At 36.1% G+C, this 24,700-nt stretch overlaps 2 protein-coding genes across 8 annotated transcripts; one reads left to right on the top strand and one right to left on the bottom strand.

Annotated features, from left to right (window-relative positions):
• Window positions 1-159: 159 nt before the first annotated feature.
• LOC135582555 (uncharacterized) lies at window positions 160-15,574 on the bottom strand. 7 transcript variants are annotated; one of them, XM_065142921.1, is made up of 12 exons: window positions 15,436-15,574; window positions 15,073-15,223; window positions 14,256-14,373; window positions 13,912-14,008; window positions 13,045-13,151; window positions 10,192-10,314; window positions 9,760-9,913; window positions 5,638-5,698; window positions 5,164-5,528; window positions 1,879-3,481; window positions 676-972; window positions 160-583 (listed from the first exon to the last, which is right to left on the bottom strand). In XM_065142921.1, exons 2-11 carry the CDS (start codon window positions 15,198-15,200, stop codon window positions 714-716), a joined length of 3,015 nt encoding a protein of 1,004 aa, XP_064998993.1. In that variant the 5' UTR covers window positions 15,201-15,223; window positions 15,436-15,574; the 3' UTR covers window positions 160-583; window positions 676-713. The 7 variants fall into 7 exon arrangements, with proteins under 7 accessions (XP_064998993.1, XP_064998990.1, XP_064998991.1 ...); XM_065142918.1 differs by having other exon boundaries at window positions 160-972; XM_065142919.1 differs by having other exon boundaries at window positions 160-972; window positions 15,376-15,463.
• Window positions 15,575-17,634: 2,060 nt separating this feature from the next.
• Window positions 17,635-24,387, top strand: LOC135634147 (proline-rich receptor-like protein kinase PERK15). Its single transcript, XM_065144403.1, has 8 exons — window positions 17,635-17,999; window positions 18,511-18,993; window positions 19,689-20,063; window positions 21,395-21,610; window positions 22,506-22,877; window positions 22,955-23,198; window positions 23,280-23,427; window positions 23,833-24,387. Exons 1-8 carry the CDS (start codon window positions 17,957-17,959, stop codon window positions 24,205-24,207), a joined length of 2,256 nt encoding a protein of 751 aa, XP_065000475.1. The 5' UTR covers window positions 17,635-17,956; the 3' UTR covers window positions 24,208-24,387.
• The last annotated feature ends 313 nt before the right edge of the window (window positions 24,388-24,700 follow it).

Below are 24,700 nucleotides of genomic sequence, written 5' to 3' on the forward strand. Positions count from 1 at the left end.
AATTTCTATACAAGGAAAAGCATCCTTCATGCTAATCTCATGCTACAAGTGTAACAAATTTCTGCAATAGCAACAGTCCCTGCAATGATAAAAGATTAGAACGAAAGACATGTCAGATTGGATTCCCATATAAGAATGGAGTGGCTTTCAGACAAAAAATAAAATAAAAGAAAGAATAATAGAGTTGAATTATGACTCAATCTGACGAAACTATCAGAAGAAATGTGTGCATACATGAAATGGCCGATAAACTAAATAGAAGAGAAGCCCACAACGCCTCTATTTTCTTTTAATTTTCATACTCATTTTACTGTGTCACTAATTCCCTGAAAACTTTTAAGAAAGGTTTGAACATCTTATTCTGAACCAATAGAATCTTCCAAAAAACTGCTTAAAGCAACTATAATTCACATCATAAGACTTCTGGGCTCCCCAGGTATAACTGATCGTATGCACATGTCTATTTGAGCATTTAAAATATCTTTTACCAACCACTTCTCTTCATCATCAACCTTCAGCAAGTAACCTCTATGATATAGATTACTGGGACACAACCAGACTCACCTGCCCGAATAAAGAACCCCTGGAACAGAAAATTTTCAGAACTTGAAATAACAAATCATTGGTGATGCAGAAAGAGATCTGAACAACCGATAGAAGAAATGCCAGCCTCACCAATTGAATTGGTACATGGAAAATAGTTCAAGAACAAGTTATTTTTGTATCCTGGTTGCCTGAAGAGAAGCAGATGTTGCTGAAGCTTCTGCTATTAGTGATATAGGTTGCCTAGCCTGCAAACATGCACCTATATCAAATGGGTGCAACTGTGACCCGTCAAACAATAGATTAACACCTGGTAGGACAACTTCTCTGCCGTCTAGCTCATCGGATTCATGTTTCACTCCACTGGCAGGGGTCGACCCTTCATCAGGTTGTGTAATGGCCTCATATACAGGACTAAGCGCATAGGCCCTGCAGGCAGAAGTTTGGAAAAGTAGGAATGAGTATTGTGGATTCAACAATTATACATGAATGGTCAATGAAACATTCACTTCAATATACTTGACATCTGATGATTGTATACTGATTTGAAGAAGCTTAAGAAAATACCAATGACTACGTACTACAACAACTTATAGAATTCCCATAATTAAGCCCTAGACAGAAAGATTTGTCAAAAGATGAGAACCAATTGTGACGATTATGCAGCTATTATATTCTGAACTAAGGTTCAACATATATAGTTTGAAATATCGACCACACCGGTTGGTACAGATTGGTATTTACTAGTACATGTTATCAGTATGTGGATCTGACAAGTTGGCCTTATTAAATTTGGTACAAGGGTTATGCCCGGTATACTTATCATGCCAGGTGGTCCAATTGAAATTCAACTGATACACACTGCCCAGTACTCAGACATAACCACCAATTTCAATCTCTGACCTGAATCAGCCCCATTTCCCATTTTCATGTTTGATGATAGATATATAATAATGTTGGGTCAATGTCATACTTATTATATGAAGTAACAAATAGCTTAATACATCTTAATATAAAATTACCTAAAAGAATTTTCCATCAGATTTCTAGGAAGTGGAAAAGTACTTCCAACAATTTAGAGAAGTTTGTTCTCGCTAGCTAAAAGGAACTCAAAATTGACCATGAAAAAAGCTTTTCAGCTTGATAAGTCCATCAGGATAGAACTGTTGGAACTGAAGCAGTCTCAGAAATGTTTCTGTAGAGATTCTAAAGTTCAATCAAACTTCCCAACCAGCAAAAGTACATTCTCATTGAGATCAGTCCAGTAGAACTATTAATCCAATTCACAATTGATGTTACAGAAGCAGAAGTATATAGAGTATCATGTTGAAGTACCTGAGTATGTTCCCATCAAAACTCAGAACCTCTGTTTGGCATCTTTGTCGATTTGCAAGCTTGAGCCTCTGGTGTTCACTGGAGGTTCCAGAGATTGCTGTTGAAGGCTCCAACAGTGGGTTCCATCTACCACTTGCATAGCTTGTCAGTTGACGAGGTGATTTCTTCACATGTTCCATGTGGTGAAACGACTTTGCAGCAGGACCTGTTGCTTGGTATTCAGAACATAATTCGTGTAATCTTCTTCTTAGACTTTGCATTGCAACATTGTGCTCACTAAGCGAATCTGTTTGTAGTAAATGTGAAGAAACTATCCTTTCACAAATTCTGCCACATAATTTGGGACTAAATAGAGGAATACCAAATTCCAAGTTCAAAGGAACCCATTCATATTGTTCATGATCTGGTGTTAACACGTCTGATTGTATTCCCTTCCAGAGTCGTATAAGGCGAACGTAACCTACTGTATATAACTCAATTTTGCTTGAGAGATCATTTAACAATGAATTTAAGTTTGCAATTCTCTCCTGGTCTAATTTCATGTCTAACCCTACAGGTTGAACCAATCCATCAAAGTTCTTAAGCGGCAATGCAATATCCACTGTGACAATCTTTCCAGAACTATCAAGATCGTATCTACTTAAGGGTTGTACTAGAACAGGTGAATGCTTAAGCATGGAGTTTAAACAATGCAAAAGCACATTTCCATTAACCAAATTTCCCTCAAATTTGCCTCCTAGACCTCCTACTATGGAACCATCCCACGACCATATTAGTGCTTTTTCACAACCAGCTAATGGTGCAGGAAGAAACCTCAGACACTGCCCCTTCATCAGAATAACTGACAGAGGTCCGCTAACCATCAGTCTATACAAAACTAGTTTCATCCATGGCGTCATTGAAGAATATGAGGGTGGTCCAATATGGATCGGACCTGAAGGTCCAGGTAAAACTGATGAGGCAGGAAGTGGAACCATAGATGCAATGATATCATAGTCTCTAAGAAGTAGTCGTTCTAGTGTTGCTGGTGCAAGAGCGGCCAAGCTTTCACAACGAAGAATATCAACACGGTACTTCCTTTTTCTTTTTAGAACAGTCCTTTCATTTTCTGAACCACCTGAGTACGTAACTCTCTGATCATTCTGTAAATCATAATCAGGTTTGCATGTGTTATTTTCAGCTGAAGTACCTGAACATACAGGAGTAGAACCATTTACAGAGTCTGATTTGTCTGGAGATAAATCAGGCTGGGGAACTTCAGTATGACCGTGTTCCAAAGAGTCATCATGATTTGCTTCATTTACATTAGAATCACCAGATTCCTCAGAGATACTAATTTCGGCTGCAACTGAAGTAATGTCATCAATGAAGGAATGTGTATCAGTTGGATTACTCGCTATGTCAAACTTCTCATTGTAAGCTACTCCACCAGATCGAAGACACTCTAGAACACATCGAAGGCTATATGCATGGTTAGCAAATTCCTGTAGTTCACCCTCATACTTTTTTCCCTCTAAAGTTGAGAGATCCCTGCAAAGTTCTGCAATACTAGAATCACCAAGTTTTCCTGCTTCATATAGTGTTACAGCATGAGACTTCAACCCTGCAAGTAGCAACTAAACAAGTCAATTAAGAAAGTTTAATTCAAGGTTCTCAAATTCGATGTGTACTGCTCGGTATGAGTGGTACGTACCAGTTCGAGATGATACCAGTACATGGACCATCCTTTACCGAGCGGTACCAATGTTTTGACCCGTATCGAACAGTACGAGGTTTGTACCGAGCGGTAACAATCAAAATCAGACCGTTACCGAGGCATACTGATCGGTACGCTCTGAATTTCGATTGTTACCGAGGTGTACGGTACACCCCAGATTTCGATCGTTCCTGAGGTGTACCGATCGGTACACCCCACTATTTTTGGACAGTAATCTCCAGGTATTTTGGAGGTTTTTTAGCTTTTTTTACCGATGTACCATCGGTATGCATCAGTACGTTCCGTACCGAGTAGGGCTCAGTACATCGGTACGAACCAAAATTAAGAACCTTGACTTAATTAAAGTACTGCTAGAACATAGTACTAGGGAATGAAGAAATCAATAGGTAAAGGTGCTTGATGAACATAACTGGATGTGTAACTTAATTAAAAATAAAATACACTTCAAAGTTGGTGCCTGCATTCAAAGGTTGGTACACTGCCTGGTATACCAAAATTGTATCAGGGAGTTCTGGTTGAGTTTTGTAAAATTTTACTTCAAACTAGGAAAAATGAGAGGAAATCCTAGTCTAAGTACTATTGAACTACCCAATGGAAATGAAATTCCCATTTTTGACCAAGTCAGCATGAATATTTCTCTCGTCTTGTGACAACTCATATCTTCAAATATTCGACAGGATGGTAAGGAAAATATGACATCATGCCACACTCAGCATACCAAATGAGTTCATTACGTTCCATTTCCAAAACCACAATTCTTATTATGGTCCAAACTCCAAAAGAAGTTCCTAAAAGCCTAAATCGAATAAATTATTAAATGTGACTTCTCAAGTGCTTACTTATTGTCCAATCTGGATATACAGTTATGATTCCATCCTCTAGAACGAAACAGAAATGCAATAAAAATGAACTAATTTGAGGTACTTCTTGTTGCTCTAAATCTCTCTCATCAGCAAGCATTAAGCTTGTCCTCTTTGTTGCCTTTTTCAAATAATTAGTTCTTGGACTTTGCACTTCAAAATTTTTTGTTTGAGTTTTCAACTCACTCATAATGACCTCTTATTCATGTGTACTTCTATAATCCCTCAAGAAATCCTACAAAGCCAGCAAGCATAAAATTCTATAGACTATAAATAAGTTGTTTTCATATTAGCACTGCATACATTGACATATGTATTCTAAAATAGCCAAATTAAAGAACTATAGAAGTTCAGCAAACAAGTTCACATGTAATTTACCATCCAAAATTCTGTATGGCTACTCAGACTCAACTCTAAAGATTAAATATATTTTACAAGGAAAAAAATGGAAAATTTCTTTCCATAACAAAAGTTTAGAGAAAAATCATCAAAAATATTTAAGGTGCTGCAAATTTACTTTTGATAGAGAGTGCTAATCTCATGAAAGTTACAAACAAGTCGAAAGACAGTATAGTGCAACCCAATGTACAAATGGTTTATCAATCCCTAGAACCAACAGCAGCCACAAGAAGGAAAATAATGCTAGAACTATAAATAAAGCATCAGGATGCAATCTGAAGATGGGCATGCAACAAAAATGAACCGAACCTGGTGAGACAGATCCCATCATTAAATAGGAAGTAATATTGGCATCAACAACAAAAGCAACATGGGCAGTGCCTGAAATCATTCTATCCTTTTCAATTACTAGATCATGACTATGCTGACCAGACTTTTCTGAGTTGATGCTAGCAGTAGAAGCCTCTTCATCATCACTTAGTATATTACTAGGGTAGCCAGGCATGACAGAATCTCGAAGGATGGATTCCGGATCCAAAAGTTTTACAGCCCAGCCTAATCGGCAAGCAAATGATGCAGCAGCCTGGAGCTGAGAAAGGTCAGCCTGGAGGGTTGCAGCCAACTCAGCAACGGTAGCATTCTCACTCGAGACAACAAAAACAGCATATAATAACCTGCAAAAAGTTCCATATATTTGATTAAAGATATCTTACAAGTGCTTCAAAAGGCATTCTTTTATCATATAGGTTCAACAATCTGTCGATTGTACTAAATGTATCTTACTCTTCTATTGGATCTTCATAGGACTGTTCCCTGTTTGAAACAAATCCTTCCAGCCTGGAAACTGAATAAGTAGAAGTCAATTATGTGATCATAGTACAAGAGGATAAACACAGAGAATTGTGATAAAGGAAGGAATCACAGATTACTATAATGTAACATCAAACTCAAGCTTCGCTTCATTGGAAACTTTTATGATTTTGATAGAGGTTTGAGAATTATATATAAAATAAAACTTGTGCACATCAAAGAACAAACATGGGTTTCTGCAAAAATAAAAATGGTATTACTTGCAGGTCCATTTCTATTGCAAATTTACAAGTAAAGATAGATGTGGTCATAAAATTTTGTTGGCAAGAGGTATTACAGGATTTTGTTTTCCCTGACAAATAGAATGCCTGAACTAGATATAAAATTGGAGGATATTACCTTGAAGCAGCATATCCACAAAAAAGTGATAGATATGAAAAAGAAAAGGCAAGAGAGAGAATGATGCTGAGATATCAATGGCAAAAGGGAAACTAGGAAAAGGTTAAGGTTGTCCGCTGCTGTAGCAGTTTTCATTTATCAGAACTTCTTAAACCTAATTTTTTAACAAGTATTGCACATATCAGGCTATTATGAAATCCATAGCTAATCAGGAAAATAATATATGCTCAGATATAGTTGAACATGATGGGGATAATTGTCACCTATAACGTGTTTTTCTGTTTTTTCTTCGGAATGAAGAACAAGAGACAAAAAAGAGAGGACAAGAGAGTTTGGAGAGATGAGAGACAAAAAAGAGAGATAAATCAGTGTGCAGGAGAGGACAAGAGACAAAGGAGAACTATAGAGAGACTTATTATGCAAGTGACAAGACAAGAGTTACATCAACTCATATAACTCATATATATTAAATAATAAGACATGAACCCTAGTAAAAACAAAAAAAAATAACTTTACTGTTGTATTCTCCCTTGCCCGACACCTAGTGGTAGACTAGAGCATGGTTTGTTGCTTCCAAAGGTCAGCGACCACATCCAACGATTGGCCACCGATCTAAGGTTGGGCAAACAGGACATCCTTTCCCATTTGAGACTCTCAAAGCGGTAAAAAATCTTTCGCCTTCCTTTTAATATGCGTTGTCCATAACTCCATATTCCAAGCTGGTAAAGTGTATGTTTGAATGAGTTCGGATGAAATTAGACTTGACCCTAGGAGATAAGGTTAAGATGGACTGAGCTCACCTGAATTCTAATACAACTTAAGAGTCAATCCCATCAACCCATCAAAAATTGATAAAAGCTAGTTAAACTTCTGAATTAGATAGAATAAGTGTTCATGGTTGCCCCTTGTAGTAGCGCCCCATCACATCTTGGTTCAGCTAGTAAGGCTCCAGGGTGTCATACTGTCTGCCTACGAGTTTTCCTAAGATGATGGAGGTCTGGTTCCTATAAATACTATATCCTAATTTTTTTCCCCTATTAGATTCACCTTGCTCCCAAGGGTATGCAGATATAAATTTTCGCATTAATTGATCTTCTAAAGCCATAGTTGCATATTTTTTAGTGCAGTCATTCCATCAAACAAGCACTTCAGTCTAAATCCTTCCATAGATTGCGCAATGCTGCTTTTGATTAATCTCCACATGTTTACATGGTTTCAATCAATTCTGGTGGCAATAACACTAAGGTGACATCAGGCTCTCCTTGGTGTTGTTTTCCAGATTGGACACATGGAATACATCATGTATTTTTGCATCAAAGTTGGCTCTAATTATAGCAGCTTGTCGTATTCACAAAATTACCATAACAAGGTCAAATGTAGGGATAGCTTGCTATGTCCTATTTACACAATAAACTGTAGATACCTGGGAAATCAAAGCATCAACTAAAAATTCTTTTTCTTTATGGCGATCACATACATGCAATTCTAGAAAATTTTCAACTGTTACATTCTTGTACCTCTGCATTAACTATATATCAGCTTCCAATGAAGTTGGTTAGTGGCAAAGTTATAATACCTCAAATGATGTCAAAGTCACTGCAAAGTGAAATGTAATGTTTTATGCCCATTTTGCTCCTCTTCTTAGGTTGTTCTATAGAATTACTAAATTAAGTCTCAAGCTCTCAGTTGGACAGCCGTCTAAGGGTGATACTACTCATTCTGAATTTGGTTTCCTGCAATGCAACTTTAACTTTGCCACTAACTTAACTTTCAAAAGTTAAAAGACTCCATTCTTAATCTTAATTTTTTAGACATGTTAAAGTTGATAAAACCATAAGAAGATACAGTGCCTACTAAATCAGAAATCAGTTTAGGATTTTATATGGGAAGTAAATGCAAAATTTTAAGCTTTCAGGTTCACCTGATATGACATGCATTGACATTTCAAACATGTACTTTAGTGTTTGAATTGGATGTACTCTTGTGTTTCCTCCTCGAAAAAATCTTCTCGAGACTCTACTTACCATCTACCTCAAAATGTAACTCATTGAGTCAATCCTTGTTGACAGTAATCAAACTCCAGAGAGGTTTAACCAAATAATAGAATTGATGACCACAATCTACCAAGAGCTACCATGTAATGAGGTATTCATACAATAAACTTCAAAAATCATATAAAAATGTGTTGAAAAGTTAGAACATGGTACTCACAAAAAACAACCTAACAAACATAAATGTTAAGAACACCAATAATATAGAATTTCTGGAAAATAAAAACAAGTAGCACATAATGTTCTATGGAAATTCCAACTAGTAAGTTCCAAGACTGAACAAAAGATGAACAAACAAAACTCCTACTCAGAAGCAATTGATATAATTCTTTAAAAAATTCAACATCTATTGCATTTAAACAAAAAGTGGATAATCATGTTGCTTGATACAAGGATTGTTATACTGTGTACTAGTCCCAATATGGACCAGTACAGATAATCATGCCAACGCCGCTCGGTGATTGGACCAGTACGGATTGACACACTGATAACCAATATGGGTCAACATTGTCCAGACTAGAGAGGAAAAAGAGAGGAGCAGAAAAAGGAGAAGAGGATGAGAAGGTGGAGGAAACACAGAATAAGGGGTAAGTTGACTGGCAGAGGAGAAGGCAGTAACACATACCCAAGGAGGAGAAAGTGGCAACATGAGCAGAAGTGACAACATAAGGTGGAGAAGGCATCAACAATTCAAGATCATAAGGAGAGTGGTGATGCAAAGAGTTGGTGGATGTGGAGGACAGAGAGTTCTTTTTTTTTTTTTGGTGTTGTGTGTTGGGGGGGGGGCAGGGGGCGGGGTGGCAAAGGCTCGAAGGCAAAGGGAAGAGAGAGAAGAGAAGTTGCAAAGAAAAGTTATTGACAACTATCAACTGTCAACGACTGAGAAGAAGGGAGAAGGAACCATATTAAGAAAATTAAAAAAAAAACTTTAGAAATTAATTAGTGTCAGTTGGTAAGTCTCATGCCCAGAATAACTCTGCATCAATCATCTTACCTAGGGGTGTACTCACTTAGATAATGCTAGTGAACGATACACTCAGAATTAAACCAAATCAGATAAAATCGTCCAGTCCACGTATCAGTCAACCATTAGACTAGTAAGTACTCAGTCCTTACTGATCTGTACACTTGGTATAAAAAATATTCATATTTCCGTTTTTTGGTTTTTAATGCCTGAAAATAATAACATGTTAATGTGTATTATGGCCATATGTATCAATTAGGACCACAATAATGTATCATGAGCATAATATCTCAATAAAATACAATGTGATAATTTAGTGAGCAAAGCAAACTATCATAATAAATAACCACCAAAATGTATTGTTGCAAAACCAATATAACCCATCCTAAAAGTTTAAAACTATCAGGAGACTAAGGGGTCTACCTGTTCTAATATTAATTTCATACAAGTAATACAATCCTGTCAATATTCCCATGGCATGTTATGTTAATAGACCTCGTGGTACTACTAAATATGGCAAGTACAATGCATAGGGTCCAGTAAATTGACATCTGCCAGATGGTCTATGTGTATAAAGCAAAAAGCCCCATCTGTGAATTGGCTAGATTTGATAGCTCTCTAATATCAATTTTTACATATTACATACAATAGGTAAATGTATTGTGGTACTGTCGTACGTACCTTTAAACCGATCATCAGGATAAACAGGAACATCAAAATATACTAATCCCCTTCTGTAAAGACCTTTAACAATGTCAGGATCAAAAAGAACAAATGAATTTGCTTCCTCCTTGCAGACCTTGTCTATAGTTGCCATTTCTTCTTCAGTGAGTTTCTACAAGAGTATATTACATTACTAGAACCAGTTATACTCAGTATGATAAGTTGGTATTGGCATCATCAAGAAAGAAGTGGCATTTATTTCATGATCCTATTCCTAAATTAGTTTCATGAAGTAAATTTGTGCTAACTCAAATGTCCATGGATGAAAAGTGACACTTCATGGTTCAACAGGGATGTTTATGCTTATGTACTTCATCTATCAAGCTCACTTATCATAGATGTTTATATGCTTTCTGACGATTTATGAACAAAGTTTGCAAGAAAGGGCACCTTAAATTCTTCCAATGTAAAGTTAACAAGGCAAACTCCCCACCATGGTTCAACAGGGAAATCTACAGGCTGTGTGGGCAGCAATTCCTTAGCAATTGACTTGTTCAGCTTCCACATAATTTTCTGGATCTCTCCAAGAAATCATAATAGTCAAGGAAACAGCAAAACAGCAGCAGCTAGAACTAAAAGTAAGAAGAAAGAGAAATATAGACGAAAACAACATAAATTAACTTCATTTATAGTGTCACATTACTATAATAAAGATCAAAGAAGTTATGTCAATCCATGGAATCATCTGCATAAGTTGATAGATATTAAAATTTCCAAAATACCATATCATGCAAAAGCAAATTCAAGCATTTATTATTCTTTTAAGATTCAAAAAACCCGATAAAAATGATTATTACAACCAACTTGTATCAGCAACTGCAGTTATCAAGTTCAAGAAGTCTATCACAGCCATATGAACACAAAATAAATGTTTGTACATCTTGATTTCCTTCGTAATACATCGATTGCTTATTTATATATGTTAATTTAGAGATGCTTGTTTCATGAGGCTTTCAGCCCATTTATTGGAAAGATCACTATTCCATGCCAATAAAACATGGATCTTGGTAACACAATTACAACTAAAATGTATACTTTACATCTCACTTAAACAGGTAAACTCTAATGTGATTGTTTAATTACCCTTTTGCAGCTAAGTGATAGATACAATTTGGAGAATCTGCATCAAACTCAAGGAAAGTACAATGAAGGTTCTATTACAGGCCACTTCACCCATTGGTTGAGATCATAATCGGTCTATATTCATATTGATACTCTCAAAAGTTTGCAACCATCTTTCTCTTTCTTACAGATGCTAGGAGAAACTTGTATACATTCATTATAACATATCTTTGAGGCTGCATTATTACGAGCTAGATAAGGAAAAATAGGAGCTAGATTCATTTGTTATGGAGTTATACGATGATGACTTGGCCTGCAAGATAGATTGATATATTGAGTACAACATAGTGAAGAATCTGGGTGATTCACTTCTAGATGTGGCAAGAGATCCACCAGCCCATCTTGTTTTATTCCATGGACGGTCAAGGAAGAGGAATGAAAGGGGTCACAGGAGGCTACTCAGTTTCGACGTGGTTGTGCTACAGGCAGTCAATCCTTCATGGGTCATGGTAGAGCATATCAGAATCAATCATCTGATTATCACATCAAAGAAAAGATAGTTCATTGCAATTAATTGACCCTTTAGATATACTTGATGAGCAACAGGTACAGTCCATTAACAAAAGATCTCCCTCTAAATCCCACACTTTGTGATGTCTGATGTAAAGATTAACACATTTACCAATGACAGTAGCCAAGATTAAGGATCTTATGTCCTAGCTACACAGACAAAAACCAGCAGGACATGGACTAGGGAAAATATTTCAGTCATATCACCCATAAAGAAGATTATAGCACATGTGGATCCACACAACTTCTTGATGACTACAGGGAAATCTATAAGGTTTGTATGATCTCGAATCAGATAAAAGTTCCTCATATTAACATCCTTCCTACCAGCATGCACTTCATGTCAAACCTTGCGTATATTTACTGATTATTAACTCTTATTATGTTTAACTTAATGAAAAAAGTCTACACAAGCCATACCCATGTCAACTAATAAGGTACTGTATCAACGTGAAGGGCTGGTACAGGTCTTGGACCGAGATTTTGAACATTGGTTTGAAGTAATTAGCAACTTTCAATTTGAATGGAGATGGCCTTGTTAAATGATGCAATATTGCTTAAATAAAATTATTGTTGACAAACAACCTAAGCCACATATAGAAATCCATCTTCTCTAGAGTGGGACTATAGAGAAATTACAATCTTCCCCACTATAAAGGGCACTACATATAACTTACACTTCCCTACTAGGAGCATATGTGGAGCAAATCAAATGGACTTTCACTAAGCTCTTTCGTATATCTTTGGTGGTCGTAACTACCTCATCAGGACAACAATAACTATTTCAACATCAATCTAACTTACAAAAAATTAGCTTCCACCAAATAGCCTAAGAAGTTGTTATGATATTATTATCTAGGTATGCAAGGAACTCTTGCAAAATGCCAATTGGTTATCTACTCATGAAAAGACTTAGAACCAACAAGTTTCTTATCTTCATCAATCTCAATTAACCAAAAGATAATTAGCACTATTTTACTTCCTCAAGATCATGACCTTTCCACTTTCGCTTTTGTTGGCCATTATAGTATTCACCAATCGGACAACCAATCAGCATATGGATTTCACTATATTTGGTCTGGTATGGTTTGTATCATCTATTAAATTCACCCCACCAAATGGTGAATAGACTTATACCAAACTGTATCATGCAATTGTACCCTTTTTCAACAAAGATCTATGTGCTCCCATAGACAGATACATATATAATATATGTTATGCATAAAGTATAAGCATGTATTTCTACCACAAATAATTGAAACTTACTGCTTATTTTTTTGTTTTTGCACATATTTCTATGTATAACATACCTAAAGTATTACCAATTCATTAAAGAAGTGCTAATATTGCATAAAAAGAATATTAATACATACACAAGAACTGAGAATTCTACAAAATATTACATTAAGTTGGATTTGTCAAACACATGACAATATGTTCACTTTCTACTTGCATCAATCCATGCATATAGGCTATAAAGTATAAACTAAGAATTATCTAAAGTTCATCAAGCAATAACAAAAACCAACATTCAAAAGTGAACCCATTCCCACCAACAAAAAGAAATCTGGCAAACCCTTTATATGCACACATGATAAGGAATTAGAAGACCTTTGATCTGCACTTGTTCATAATATCAATGTATTCATTACGTCCAATTCCTGTAAGCCTCAGAGCATCTGCGGCACTGAAATTGGGGATGCTATCATAAGGCTGCTCTGCAAAATGTTTTTGGAACATTAGTATATATTCATACAGTTCTTTCCAGATCATAAAACAAGTATAAGTTCCTTAGGTAAAGTTACCCTTTTTTTTTTAATGTACATATATAGGACATGGAAAGATTGGAAATGTCAGAAAGGAAAAGACTATAAGGCTGAAACTAAGCACTACAAAGAATCTAATCAAGATAGCATTTTCTTTTATCCAACCATCTCACAATAAATAATATGTGGACATCTTTAATTATCTTCATTAAGAATTAAAATGTTGAAACTCATAAAGTAGTGAATATCACATCCTGGTATATGTGGATGTAGTATTTATAGGACAAGAAACCTATATCAATTTTGAAAGAAGCAAAATATAATTGAGAAACTTGTGCAACGATATTTATAGACATGTGATAACTTTACTAGCAATTCAAGTCTGAAAACATATTGATGTAAAACTGAACATCATAAACTATCACCATTCACCAGCCAGATAGCACTTAAGGCAGCACTTAGAGATATATTATAGTGATGAATAACTGCCAAAGTTAAGTTAAAATCAATTGCTGTTCAGATGAGTTCATTCAGTGGACAATATACTAATATAGCATTGCTGTGTGAAGATAGAAAATACCAGCAACATTACCTTCATATTTTGAAAAAACTATACTGAATATTTATAGAAATTTAGAAGCAACCACTCCAAGGTGAGACAAAGAAAAGAGGAAAAAGCTAGGGAAAGGAGTCGATAGGAATAAGGCATTACCATTCTTTAAAACTTCAAAGATCATGTCACAGTAATATCTGAAAGGTGACACCCTCAGTACACGACACACATATTCTGCAAGATGATAGGGAAATAACTGCAGAAAAAACATATCAACTTAAACAGATGAGAAAAAAATCCACAAGATTTAGAAACAGGGACACCTAACATTATAAATCCAAAGTTAAAGAGAAAGTGAAAAATAAAACACAAGCTGAGATCACAAGGTCTACAAAATTACCACAAAGGTCAAGAGACAGACTGGGCTAGAAGATCCATGTAAATTCATAAAATATTGGTGAAAATATGAGTGAATCAATAAGAAAAGAGGTTCCAGGACATACAGCAAGATTCTTACGCAGATAGCGCATCATTTCTTCATAATATTCTCCCTCTTTACAGACTTTACGTGCAAAACATTGATTCCATTGTAGACGCTTCCTGATGCAGTAGTCTATGATTCTGCAACCCATGAAGAAAAATTCAGTATTGACAACACATACCCTCCATGGAATTTGTAGCATACAAGTGAGATATGGAACCAAAAAGAAAATATCAAAACACATAGCCATCGAGGTTCTGCCCACAGAATTAACAAAATAACAATGACTGGCAACCTCATATAAGAATCTGGAAAACATACTACAAGAATTTCTTCACTCTTAATAAAAGTGAAAATGCAAGAGCAAAAGATCTAGTTAGGAATACAGATGCATAAGAAACAGATAAAACAGCTACAGGAAACAATCAGAAGTGGCAAACAAGAAAGGGTAGATAAAACATTTGAAGTTTTGTTGGTAACAAAAAGTGCAGTGTCAAGGTCTGACTACGATGCTGATATGAGTGCTTCGACCCTCTCATAAAGTTATGGTAAGCTCTTCATGAAAGATGCAATTAGATGCAGCAAATGGAGCTCATTCTAGAATTTCATGATAAGAAAAACCTAGCTAAATAACGGAAAAGAGGTCACAACAAAGTGTTTTACCGTTCAAATAGCACGAATCACAAGTTCTTAATGCATACATCCAAAAAATTTGAGCAAAAGAGCAACTTGCAAGTTCTATTTTTCATTTGACATATTTCCGATCTTACTGCTATCAACTAGACTATGCCCGATCTAACTAGTTAGTCCAAATAATATAATGATTCCGAGCACGGGACCTTTTATGCCACTCTTCTTTTGAAGTCAACGTCAGTTGAAGTCTCTTCGGCAGGTTCTCCCATGGGCTCTCTTCCCTAATAGCCTTCAGAAAAAGCTGGTCGTCAATCGTCGCCGGAATGTGCTGCATCCTCCAAATCAAACACTAAACTACTGCACAACAAAAAAAGAAAACAAAATTAAGTCTCATCGGCATCAATCTTTCAAAAGCAACTTCAGAATCGTAGCCGTAACAAGGATGACTCAAACAAAAGAGAGCCACCGGAGGATCCGAGCTACAATCCCTTTGAGTTAGCAACAAAAACCTAGTAAAAAAGACTGAGATCTGAGATCGAGTTAGGGTTTTGGAAGCACGGGGCGAGTACCAAACAGAACGAGCTCGACTCGCTTCGGATCTCCGCTGGGGGCTTCCAGAATGGCAGTCGACGACCCAATCGGAGCACTCCTCCACTCGCGAAGCCGGACCCCGTTCCGCGCAATTGCTGACTCGAGTCCAACCCCGAGCTCGGACCGTCCTCCCGGCAACACGTACAGAACCGGACAAAATGACGCATCCAACGCAACGCAGTTTGGAAGAACGGTTACGCAGTAAGCGGTTCTCTTGAATGTTGAAGGATCTTCTACAATTATTCTACGTGATCCATCGGACAGTAATGGGATGACTCAAGTGTTGATATCGGAAGTTTAACGATTCAATTTAAAGGTGATGTTGGAGAGGATCTTCCAGTCCTTCAAATCCCGTAATACGATGGTCCGTTCAAAATTGGGCCCGTACATAGCCCATTTGTATCTGACTGGGCCTCAACAAATGTGCCGGCTTAGAATGGTTGAGTGATAGGCCGAACCGGCTGCTGGGTCTAACAGTTCTGGGTTAAGTCCACCATAGACTAAATTAGAATATGATCAATTTGAATTTGTGGGGATTAGTTGTATTTTGTCACTCAATTTCACATGAAATATGAAAATATATAGACAAGAAAATTTATATCCATCACACACTTAATTAAAACACCCAATAAAAAAATCTCTCATATTTTAGACCCATCAAATATCAATATATAAATATATATATGAATATATATATAAGAACAAATAATTCATTATTATTTGTATATATTTATTACAATAAGAACAAATATATATTTATATATAATTCAGTCGTCTCCTTAACAAACATCATTTTCCATTCCACCGTCGCAAAGGTGGACATTATTATATTATAATAAGAACAAATAATGCTCGTCTTTTTAGCTCTCATATCTCTGTGGGAATGACTTTGGAGTATTATATATGCTTCCAAATCTAAAAGAAGCCAAGAGTTCAATATTCTTGTATAAGAAAGACTATGAGGACAAAAGCACTAATCTCCATGAAATCATTATTATTGGAACCCCCCTCCTCTCTCTCCTTGACTGTTGTCCTCCCAGAGAGAAAGGTAGCGAGTGTGTTGAGAACATTTGTTTGGGAGAAGTATGAGATAAGGTTTGCTTAATATTTAATGAATGCTGCAACTAATGCTTTGACAGTTCCTTCAAGTTGTGGCTGCCGAAAGTGGAGAAGGTTGGGAATAATTAATGAATGGATAAGGTTTCCATGAATTATTTATAGTTGCTTATTAAAAGTCAAATTGATTTTATTATTATCATTGAAGAACAGCCTATTTAAACAATACTTTTATCAGTGAAAGAGCTAAGGAGGTCAACAAGATTTAGATTATTTATATTAAGTTCATCAAATCATCAGCAATTTTGATCCAAACAAATGTGCTGAACCCTTATTCTAAGAACAAAAAAAGAAAAATTAACAGTTTCTATTCACTTCAATATCAACAATCTAATTCTATTTTTTTTTACTAAAGATAAATAGTAAAGACTATATTTGATGTCAGATCTTACTATCAAGAATCAAAGTTATTGCACTAATCAAATAAGCTAAAATAAATGTAAGATTTAGTTCAAAAGAAAGATTAATATCTGTTTGAACATTAATTATTAAATTTTGTTGTAAATTTTCTTTCCATTTTATTTCAGTTAACTAATAATTAATCAAGAAAAAGAACAATGAGTACTACAAATGGTCCAAAAATATCACTTTCTTAACTTTAAAATCCATCACAACTAAGTTATTTATTTTTTAAATATATCAGATAAAATTTTAAATCTTTAATTAATCTTTAATAAATGAGTATGATATACTATCAAATTTTTCTAAAAATTTATATATTTGATTATGTTAAAAATATTTAAAATATTATTTATAATTTGTATTAAGTTTTTCAATCTTTCTTTTATCTCCTCATATCATTAATAATTTTTTATTTTGTCATTCCATATATATATATATATATATATTAATCTAAAAAATATAACGTCTGTTCTACAACTGATATAATATAAATATATATAAAAGGTAAGTGGTAAATCTTATGATATATTATTGGAACGTTTAACAGTTAGTTGACAGTACTGTTATTCTAACCATATTGAGAAAAAGGATAAAATTGCGTTGGTAGGCCCCTCCAACATTATTATAGAAAGAAGCAAAGAGCAAATAAAAAAAGCGCATGAGAAATGAGTAAAGCGAAACGGAGCACTTCATGGATTAAAAGGTTCTAAAAACCCTAACAGCTCACGGATCGGAATCCTACCCATGGACTGGCGACCTCCGATCCCTCCCCGGTCATCGCCCTCGCCGTAGCCAGACCGAGCCCGTCGAGCTCCGGATCCTGCGATCTCTTTCCCTTTGATCCGTAAAGCTCGCCGGTGCCCGCTGCTCCCGCTCCTGGACTGCCCAGCTCCGAGGCCTCCATGCGCTCCCCGCCCCTTGCCGGATTGATCTACGCCGAGTTCTGTGGATCCGTGTCGCATTTTTCGGCCGTGATCGGCGATGGGGGGTTTTGGGCGAGCGCCGAGGATTTCACACTGGAAAGGTACTGTTTGTGCTTGTTTCTGTGATTACTTGATTTCACTTGGTGTTGTAGAGCGATCGTTCGCTGGAAGATCACGTTGTGGGTGTGTCATAGCTATTTTTCGAGTTTGGTGCGTAATGGCGGTGGGGCTTGAGGTGCGGATGGATTAAACCAGTTTTTCGAGTCGTGGCTTCTTGTAATGGCCTATCTTCACAATGCAACCTTTGTTTGCAAAGCCAAAAAGACTACTTTTCTTGACATCAACACCTACATGATAATGTGGCTGTTTATTTGGAATTTGCTTCAGCTATGCTCTCTTTTCTTGGGCTTTCAGTCTGATTACGTTTGTGGCATATAGTAGTAGCTTACTGTTAGAATAGACAAAACAGTTTCCTGTATGCCAACTTTTGCCTGATTGGTGAACGATTGTTTAGTTTATCGAACTAGATCTTCATTTCCTATTTTGAATAAAAACCAGCTAATGCATTGATCATGTTGAGTCCTCAATTGGACTTTAATTTGTGGCATGCAGGATTACATGAACGATTGTCAAGGATATTTTTTCTGTGTTATCTGTTGATAGTAGTGCACTTGGAACTTATCGTGGAGGCAAAACCTACCAGTCATTTACCAGAAGCAGCTCCCACATCTCCCGCTACCGTGGCAGCTGCTTCTCCTTTAGATGAATGGAACCAAGTTCATTCCGCAATCACGCCATCAAAAGTTGAAATTTCCTTGCCAGCAAGTCTTCCTTTGGTCAGTAGAAGACACTTGAAGTACACTGTAGAGAAGGCTGCAGCTTCACAATTGCCAATAAGAGGTTCCCCTGATTATAACACTCTAACTGCTTCTTTAAACTTGTCAAGTTTAGTAAATCCTCCAATGCCAAACAGCCAACATACTTCCACAGAGTTGGCTATTACACCTTCATCTGTTGGCCATTCTTCTCCAGTATATTCAAACTCAACCTCACTTCCTTCTGGCTTGGCACAACCACCATTGTCTCCTGAAACTGGTAAGATAAATTATGTATTTCAACTTTTTTTTCTAACGTTCTGATAAGATAGCTTGTGTTCATTCTTTTGTAGTTCAACAAAGAAGTTAACTTGCACGACACACTTCTCTATGTGCATCTGCTTACATTCTTTCTGAGTTGTTATAGTTAATTTTCTCTTGATAGTACCAAAAATTTAATGTCTCATCTTCTTAACATCGGCCTCTTCTTCTAGAATATTAACAGACAATTCACTTAGTGGTCATTGATTCTAATTTCTAGCTTGTGAGACATCCAATGGACTGTTAAAGAAATACAAGAATGTTTGAGGATTTGGCATGTTTTATATTTTGAAAGTTTGATTCATGTACAAGTGTGTTCAGTATGTACCTTTCATAATTTTAAGTAAACGATGTTTGTTTTATTCAGGAAGTCTGTAATATAAATGTTTTACTTCAAAAGGAATTGAAACATGACTTCTTCTTGGACAGGGAAAACAAAGGTAGGAAATCTTTGTCACTTGAAAATGTGTATTATGTTGGTGAAAACTGTAGTGTATACTTCTGATTTTAATCTTTAAGGATGGAAAACTTTCTCTCATCTGATTATCCTGTTTTAGAAAGTAATAACTAACTGAACTAAGATAAGAAGGCATTGTTTTTTCCAGCAATCACTATGCTAATATATTTATTTCTAATATCTTCTCATTGGAACAGAATGTTGTGAGCCAAACATGGTGCAAAGACAAGGTACTCAAGATTGCCACTGTGTGTACCCTGTGAAAGTCGAGCTCTTTCTGCAGAATGTTTCTCTGATTTCAAATTGGAGCAATGAATTTCTTCAAGAACTGTCTTATCAGCTTGAGCTGCGGATTGACCAGTTTGAGATTGTTAATTTCTACGTTGTTGGTGCATTTGGGTTAAATATCACAATGGACATAGCCCCACATACAGGGATAAGTTTCTCTGCAGATCAAGTTATTGCAATGAATTCTTCGCTTGCACTGCATAGGGTTCGCATTAACCCTGGGCTAGTTGGCGACTATAGACTTCTCAATTTGACTTGGTTTAGACCACTTGCTCCTCCTCCTGGTAATCACTAGAAGAACATAGTAAATTATTGTTATTAGATTGTCACAAAGTTTATTTTTCTTCCAGTCTATTAGATATGTAATCCATTATTTTCAAAGTTGCAGTCTTTGATAATTTTTATCTACTATCTGCATATTTTTCACTCTCAACCATCAAACAGACAAATGTAGCATGGTTTTGAACAGGTAAAATTGCAGACATAAAAATAAATTTGTGGAACATTGCAACAATTTAGCAGCTAATAGATCATTCAACATGAATTAATTATGGAACAAGTTTCATGCTTAAACTTGATAAACTTGAACAACATATCTGCCATAGTTGTCTTATAATAGTAGCAACCAATTCTTCTGATGTTATAGTAATCATGATATCATTTATGATATGTGGGACTCACATAAAATTGTACATTTCATGTACAGTATTTGACTTCTTGTTAGTAAAGACTGTTCATGTAGATGTTCGATTTTACCATATGTTAACATCCGTATATCTTAGAAATGTATTTTGGAAAAGCTACAAGAAATATTGAACAAATATCTTTGTTCAAAATTTTAAAATTAAATTCAAAATCATACAAGAAAAAATGACATGTCACATTGCAGATGTCAGAGATGATTTTCTTCAGAAAAGAGTAATAACCATATTTATATTTTGAGATATATTTTGTTTAATTCTCTTATCCTTTAGTTCCATTCTCTTCCACTGTCACGGTACACTTGGACTTTTCTTGGGTTCATTTGTTTACTTCATAGGTTGAAATCAACTTCAAGACCTAAATGGAACCACATGCAGATGCACTTTTGTGTTGTTGATTGATTATTGATTTTTTTTGTTTAGTTAGAAGAAACTAGATCAATTTTGACCATTATAGGCTTAGTGTATTCTGTGATTGTCATGATACTTGTTTCTGCTTTTAAGGAACTAGTTTTGTCAACAATAAGATGATTACTATATACCATGAGTGCCCTGGCTAAATCATCTAAAGCTTGCTGGATGTAACTTCTATTTATGATGCAACTATCATTTGTTCTTCCTCAACATTTTAGAGGTTATTTATGATGTACCTAATGCACGCTATATATCCGAGAATGCTGTCATCTTCTCTGTCTTGTAATGAACTTGTTTTCTTGGTTGTATCTAGCGGATTTATACTAAAAATGTCTCTCTTTCCATGTTAATCTATCTCCATTTATCTTGTGGTGAAATTTTTTGTAGGGATATCATTTCATCTCTAGTGAAACTTATGGATATTTTCTCTAGAATAGATTTCATATTCCCAGATGGCATCTGGTGAAATGATGGTTGACTTTTCAATCTTTTTTCTCCAGCTCCTTTATGGGCTTCATCACCCATGGCTTCATCACCTGCAGCACCCTACTTGCCTGCATCTGTACCAAACAAGGATACTGGAGGTGGAAACCATTCAAGTTTCATAATTGTTATCGGGATATGTATCAGCATTCTGCTAGCGGTTACTTTAGTCATGCTAGTAATTTGTTCTTGCACATCTAGCAAAAGGAAGGAGGTACCAGCAGAAGAAGCAGGTACATGCTTAGGTCCTATTTTGTTGCTTAAACTTATAAGTTAGGATATCCACATCCAGCTTAAGTTATGAAGAATTATATGGAATGGTTGAATTCTAGTAGAAATGTTGCACAGAAATTGAGATATGGCGAGGAACCAATCATGTAAAGGTTGCAAAGTAATTGAATATGCATCTGACAATTGATTTTTGCATATCTCAGTTTAGAACTAGAAAGTTGATTTTGAAGCTTACATGTTAACATCCACATCTGCTGAAACGAGGATTGGCTGTTCCTTGAATAATAGCTGATGAATATTATGATTTTGGATGACTTCAAAACTTCAAACTAATGACTTACAAGCTTTTGGCAAAGCAGAAAAGGAAAAAGAAACACTTTTGACTAAAGTTTTATCATCATCTTCATCATTATTTATTTCATCATAATTAACTATGAAGCAAAAGTCAACACTCTAATAAGTTACATCCGAAAACCAACTCAAGTTTGTGGTTGCCTTTTAAATTGATTATTAATCAATTCTCAAGCAATTGATTCTGAATTCATGGGAACTTTGGACATGGGTTCTTGTATTTATGTGATATGGTTTAGCCTAGATGTGGTGGCTGTCCATGTTGAAGTTATTATAGTTTTGGATATAGGTTAAGATTAGCCCAAGATATTTGTTTTGTTGCTAGTGAGCAAGATTGGGAACATCGTTGGTAACAGGGATACCTTTCAAATATCCTTCCTATGATTTCTTATTTTGTGGATTAATGTAATAGGACAACGGTTATTATTTCTTAGTTTCACAACAGAACTTCTTAGTTTAAGCGCAATAAGTTGAATTTCTTAGTGATCAATTATGATACCATATAATTTTATGTATTTAGATTTTCATCAGAATTTTACTTTGCAGTGAAGTCAAGGATTGCAGATACAGTGTCTGTGGAAGCGGCTCTTCCTCATCCCACTAGTACACGGTTATTTTCATATGAGGAGCTCAAAGATGCTACAAACAATTTTGAGTCTGCTAGCATGCTTGGGGAAGGTGGCTTTGGCCGTGTCTTCAAGGGTGTATTGAGTGATGGGACTGCTGTTGCCATCAAGAAGCTTTCCAGTGGAGGACACCAAGGAGATAAAGAATTCCTGGTTGAGGTCGAGATGCTGAGCAGGCTGCATCATAGAAATCTTGTGAAACTTGTTGGTTACTACAGCTGCCGTGACTCAGCACAAAATCTTCTGTGTTATGAGTTAGTTTCAAATGGAAGCTTGGACTCCTGGCTTCATGGTATCATTAATTTTGAGCCTTAAATTCTATTACATCTAAGTTTCCGAATGTGATACTAATAAGTGCCTTCTCTTTAGGCCCCTTGGGAGCAAACTGTCCTTTAGATTGGGAAACTAGAATGAAGATTGCTCTTGATGCTGCAAGAGGGTTAGCGTACCTACATGAGGATTCTCAACCCTGTGTGATTCACAGGGATTTCAAAGCATCCAATATATTGCTTGAGAACAACTTCCACGCCAAGGTTTCTGACTTTGGTCTGGCCAAGCAAGCACCTGAAGGTCGTGCTAATTATCTTTCTACTCGCGTCATGGGGACATTTGGGTGAGTAGTCAATTTCCTTTCATTCAAGTTACTTTATTTTGACTTATATTATTGCACCATTTGCATCCTATGTCATTTCAGGTATGTAGCACCCGAATATGCCATGACCGGACACCTGTTAGTAAAGAGTGATGTGTACAGCTTCGGAGTAGTTCTACTTGAACTGCTGACAGGAAGGAGGCCTGTAGATATGTCACAACCATCTGGCCAGGAAAACCTTGTAACTTGGGTTAGATTTTTTTTTTCACGATTTATTTTTAAGTTAATATACATTAGTGGATCCTTTACAGTTTACCTCATCTGATTTACTCATTTGTCTACATGGTGTTGGTGGCGTAGTTAAATTTCAGTGAAGATAATGATATATAGACAAAAATATATAATCTCTTAAGTGAAAGACATAGCAAAGGGAAAAAGTTTCTGTTGGAAACAGTTAAATAGAATCTGCAAAGGTTAGTATAATAATTTCTTTATGACAGCTTAAGATATTCTTTTCATGATAATCTTTCTGCAGTTTATTTAAGTACCAATTGTTTTCATCGTTAATCTAGCTAGCATACTTCAGACAGCCCCCACCATATATACTAATCCATCAGGCGGTAAATCATGCATTCATATGTTCTGGTACTTGCAGGCCCGGCCAATTCTTCGTGATAGTAACAGATTAGAGGAGCTTGCAGACCCTAGGCTTGCAGGTAAGTACCCCAAGGATGATTTTGTGCGAGTTTGCACAGTTGCAGCAGCTTGCGTTGCACATGAGGCGAACCAGAGGCCTACGATGGGTGAAGTGGTGCAGTCCCTTAAAATGGTGCAGCGTGTAGCTGAATGCCAGGATCCCTTGCCGACCCCATCAACTAATCCCCATAATAAGCAGTCGTCGACGACTTTTGAATCAGATGCCACTTCGTCCATGTTCTCTTCTGGTCCTTTCTCAGGTCTAAGCCTTTTTGACAATGACAACATTTCCAGAACAGCAGTATTTTCTGAGGATCTGCATGAAGGTCGATGAGGCTTAAGCTCGTGCTTTGTCATGAGAGTGCTGAGGTAACGGCTGTGGGGAAAAAGGATTGCAGATAGTCTATGTTGTATATTTCAGTTGTTGCCACTCTAGGTTTTGGAATTCATGTGCATTATTATATATGACTAGTCTTGTTTTGTTGGAAATATATTAAATGTTTTCTTCGTTCTATGATTGATTTCTCACATTTGTTTACTTAATGAGTTCTGAATTTGGCGATACTAATCCCATAGGTTTTGTTCAATCTGTAAAATGTTTTCTTGATCCTCACATTTGTATGCTGATATGAACACACAAACAAAGATCTCTTCTCAATCCAGGTGCCAATAACACTAGTCTCCAGACCTACTGCTTTGTACACTACCCAAAACGTTTTGGGTGTAATTATGCTGCCATTCTTGTCAAAAATTGAGCCACATGAATTGACTTTTGAGTTAGGAAAAAGTACTTCTTGTAGTATCCTCATGTTTGAAAGAAAGTAAAT

Source organism: Musa acuminata, chromosome BXJ3-3 (genome assembly GCF_036884655.1).
Source record: "Musa acuminata AAA Group cultivar baxijiao chromosome BXJ3-3, Cavendish_Baxijiao_AAA, whole genome shotgun sequence".
Taxonomy (NCBI): domain Eukaryota; kingdom Viridiplantae; phylum Streptophyta; class Magnoliopsida; order Zingiberales; family Musaceae; genus Musa; species Musa acuminata.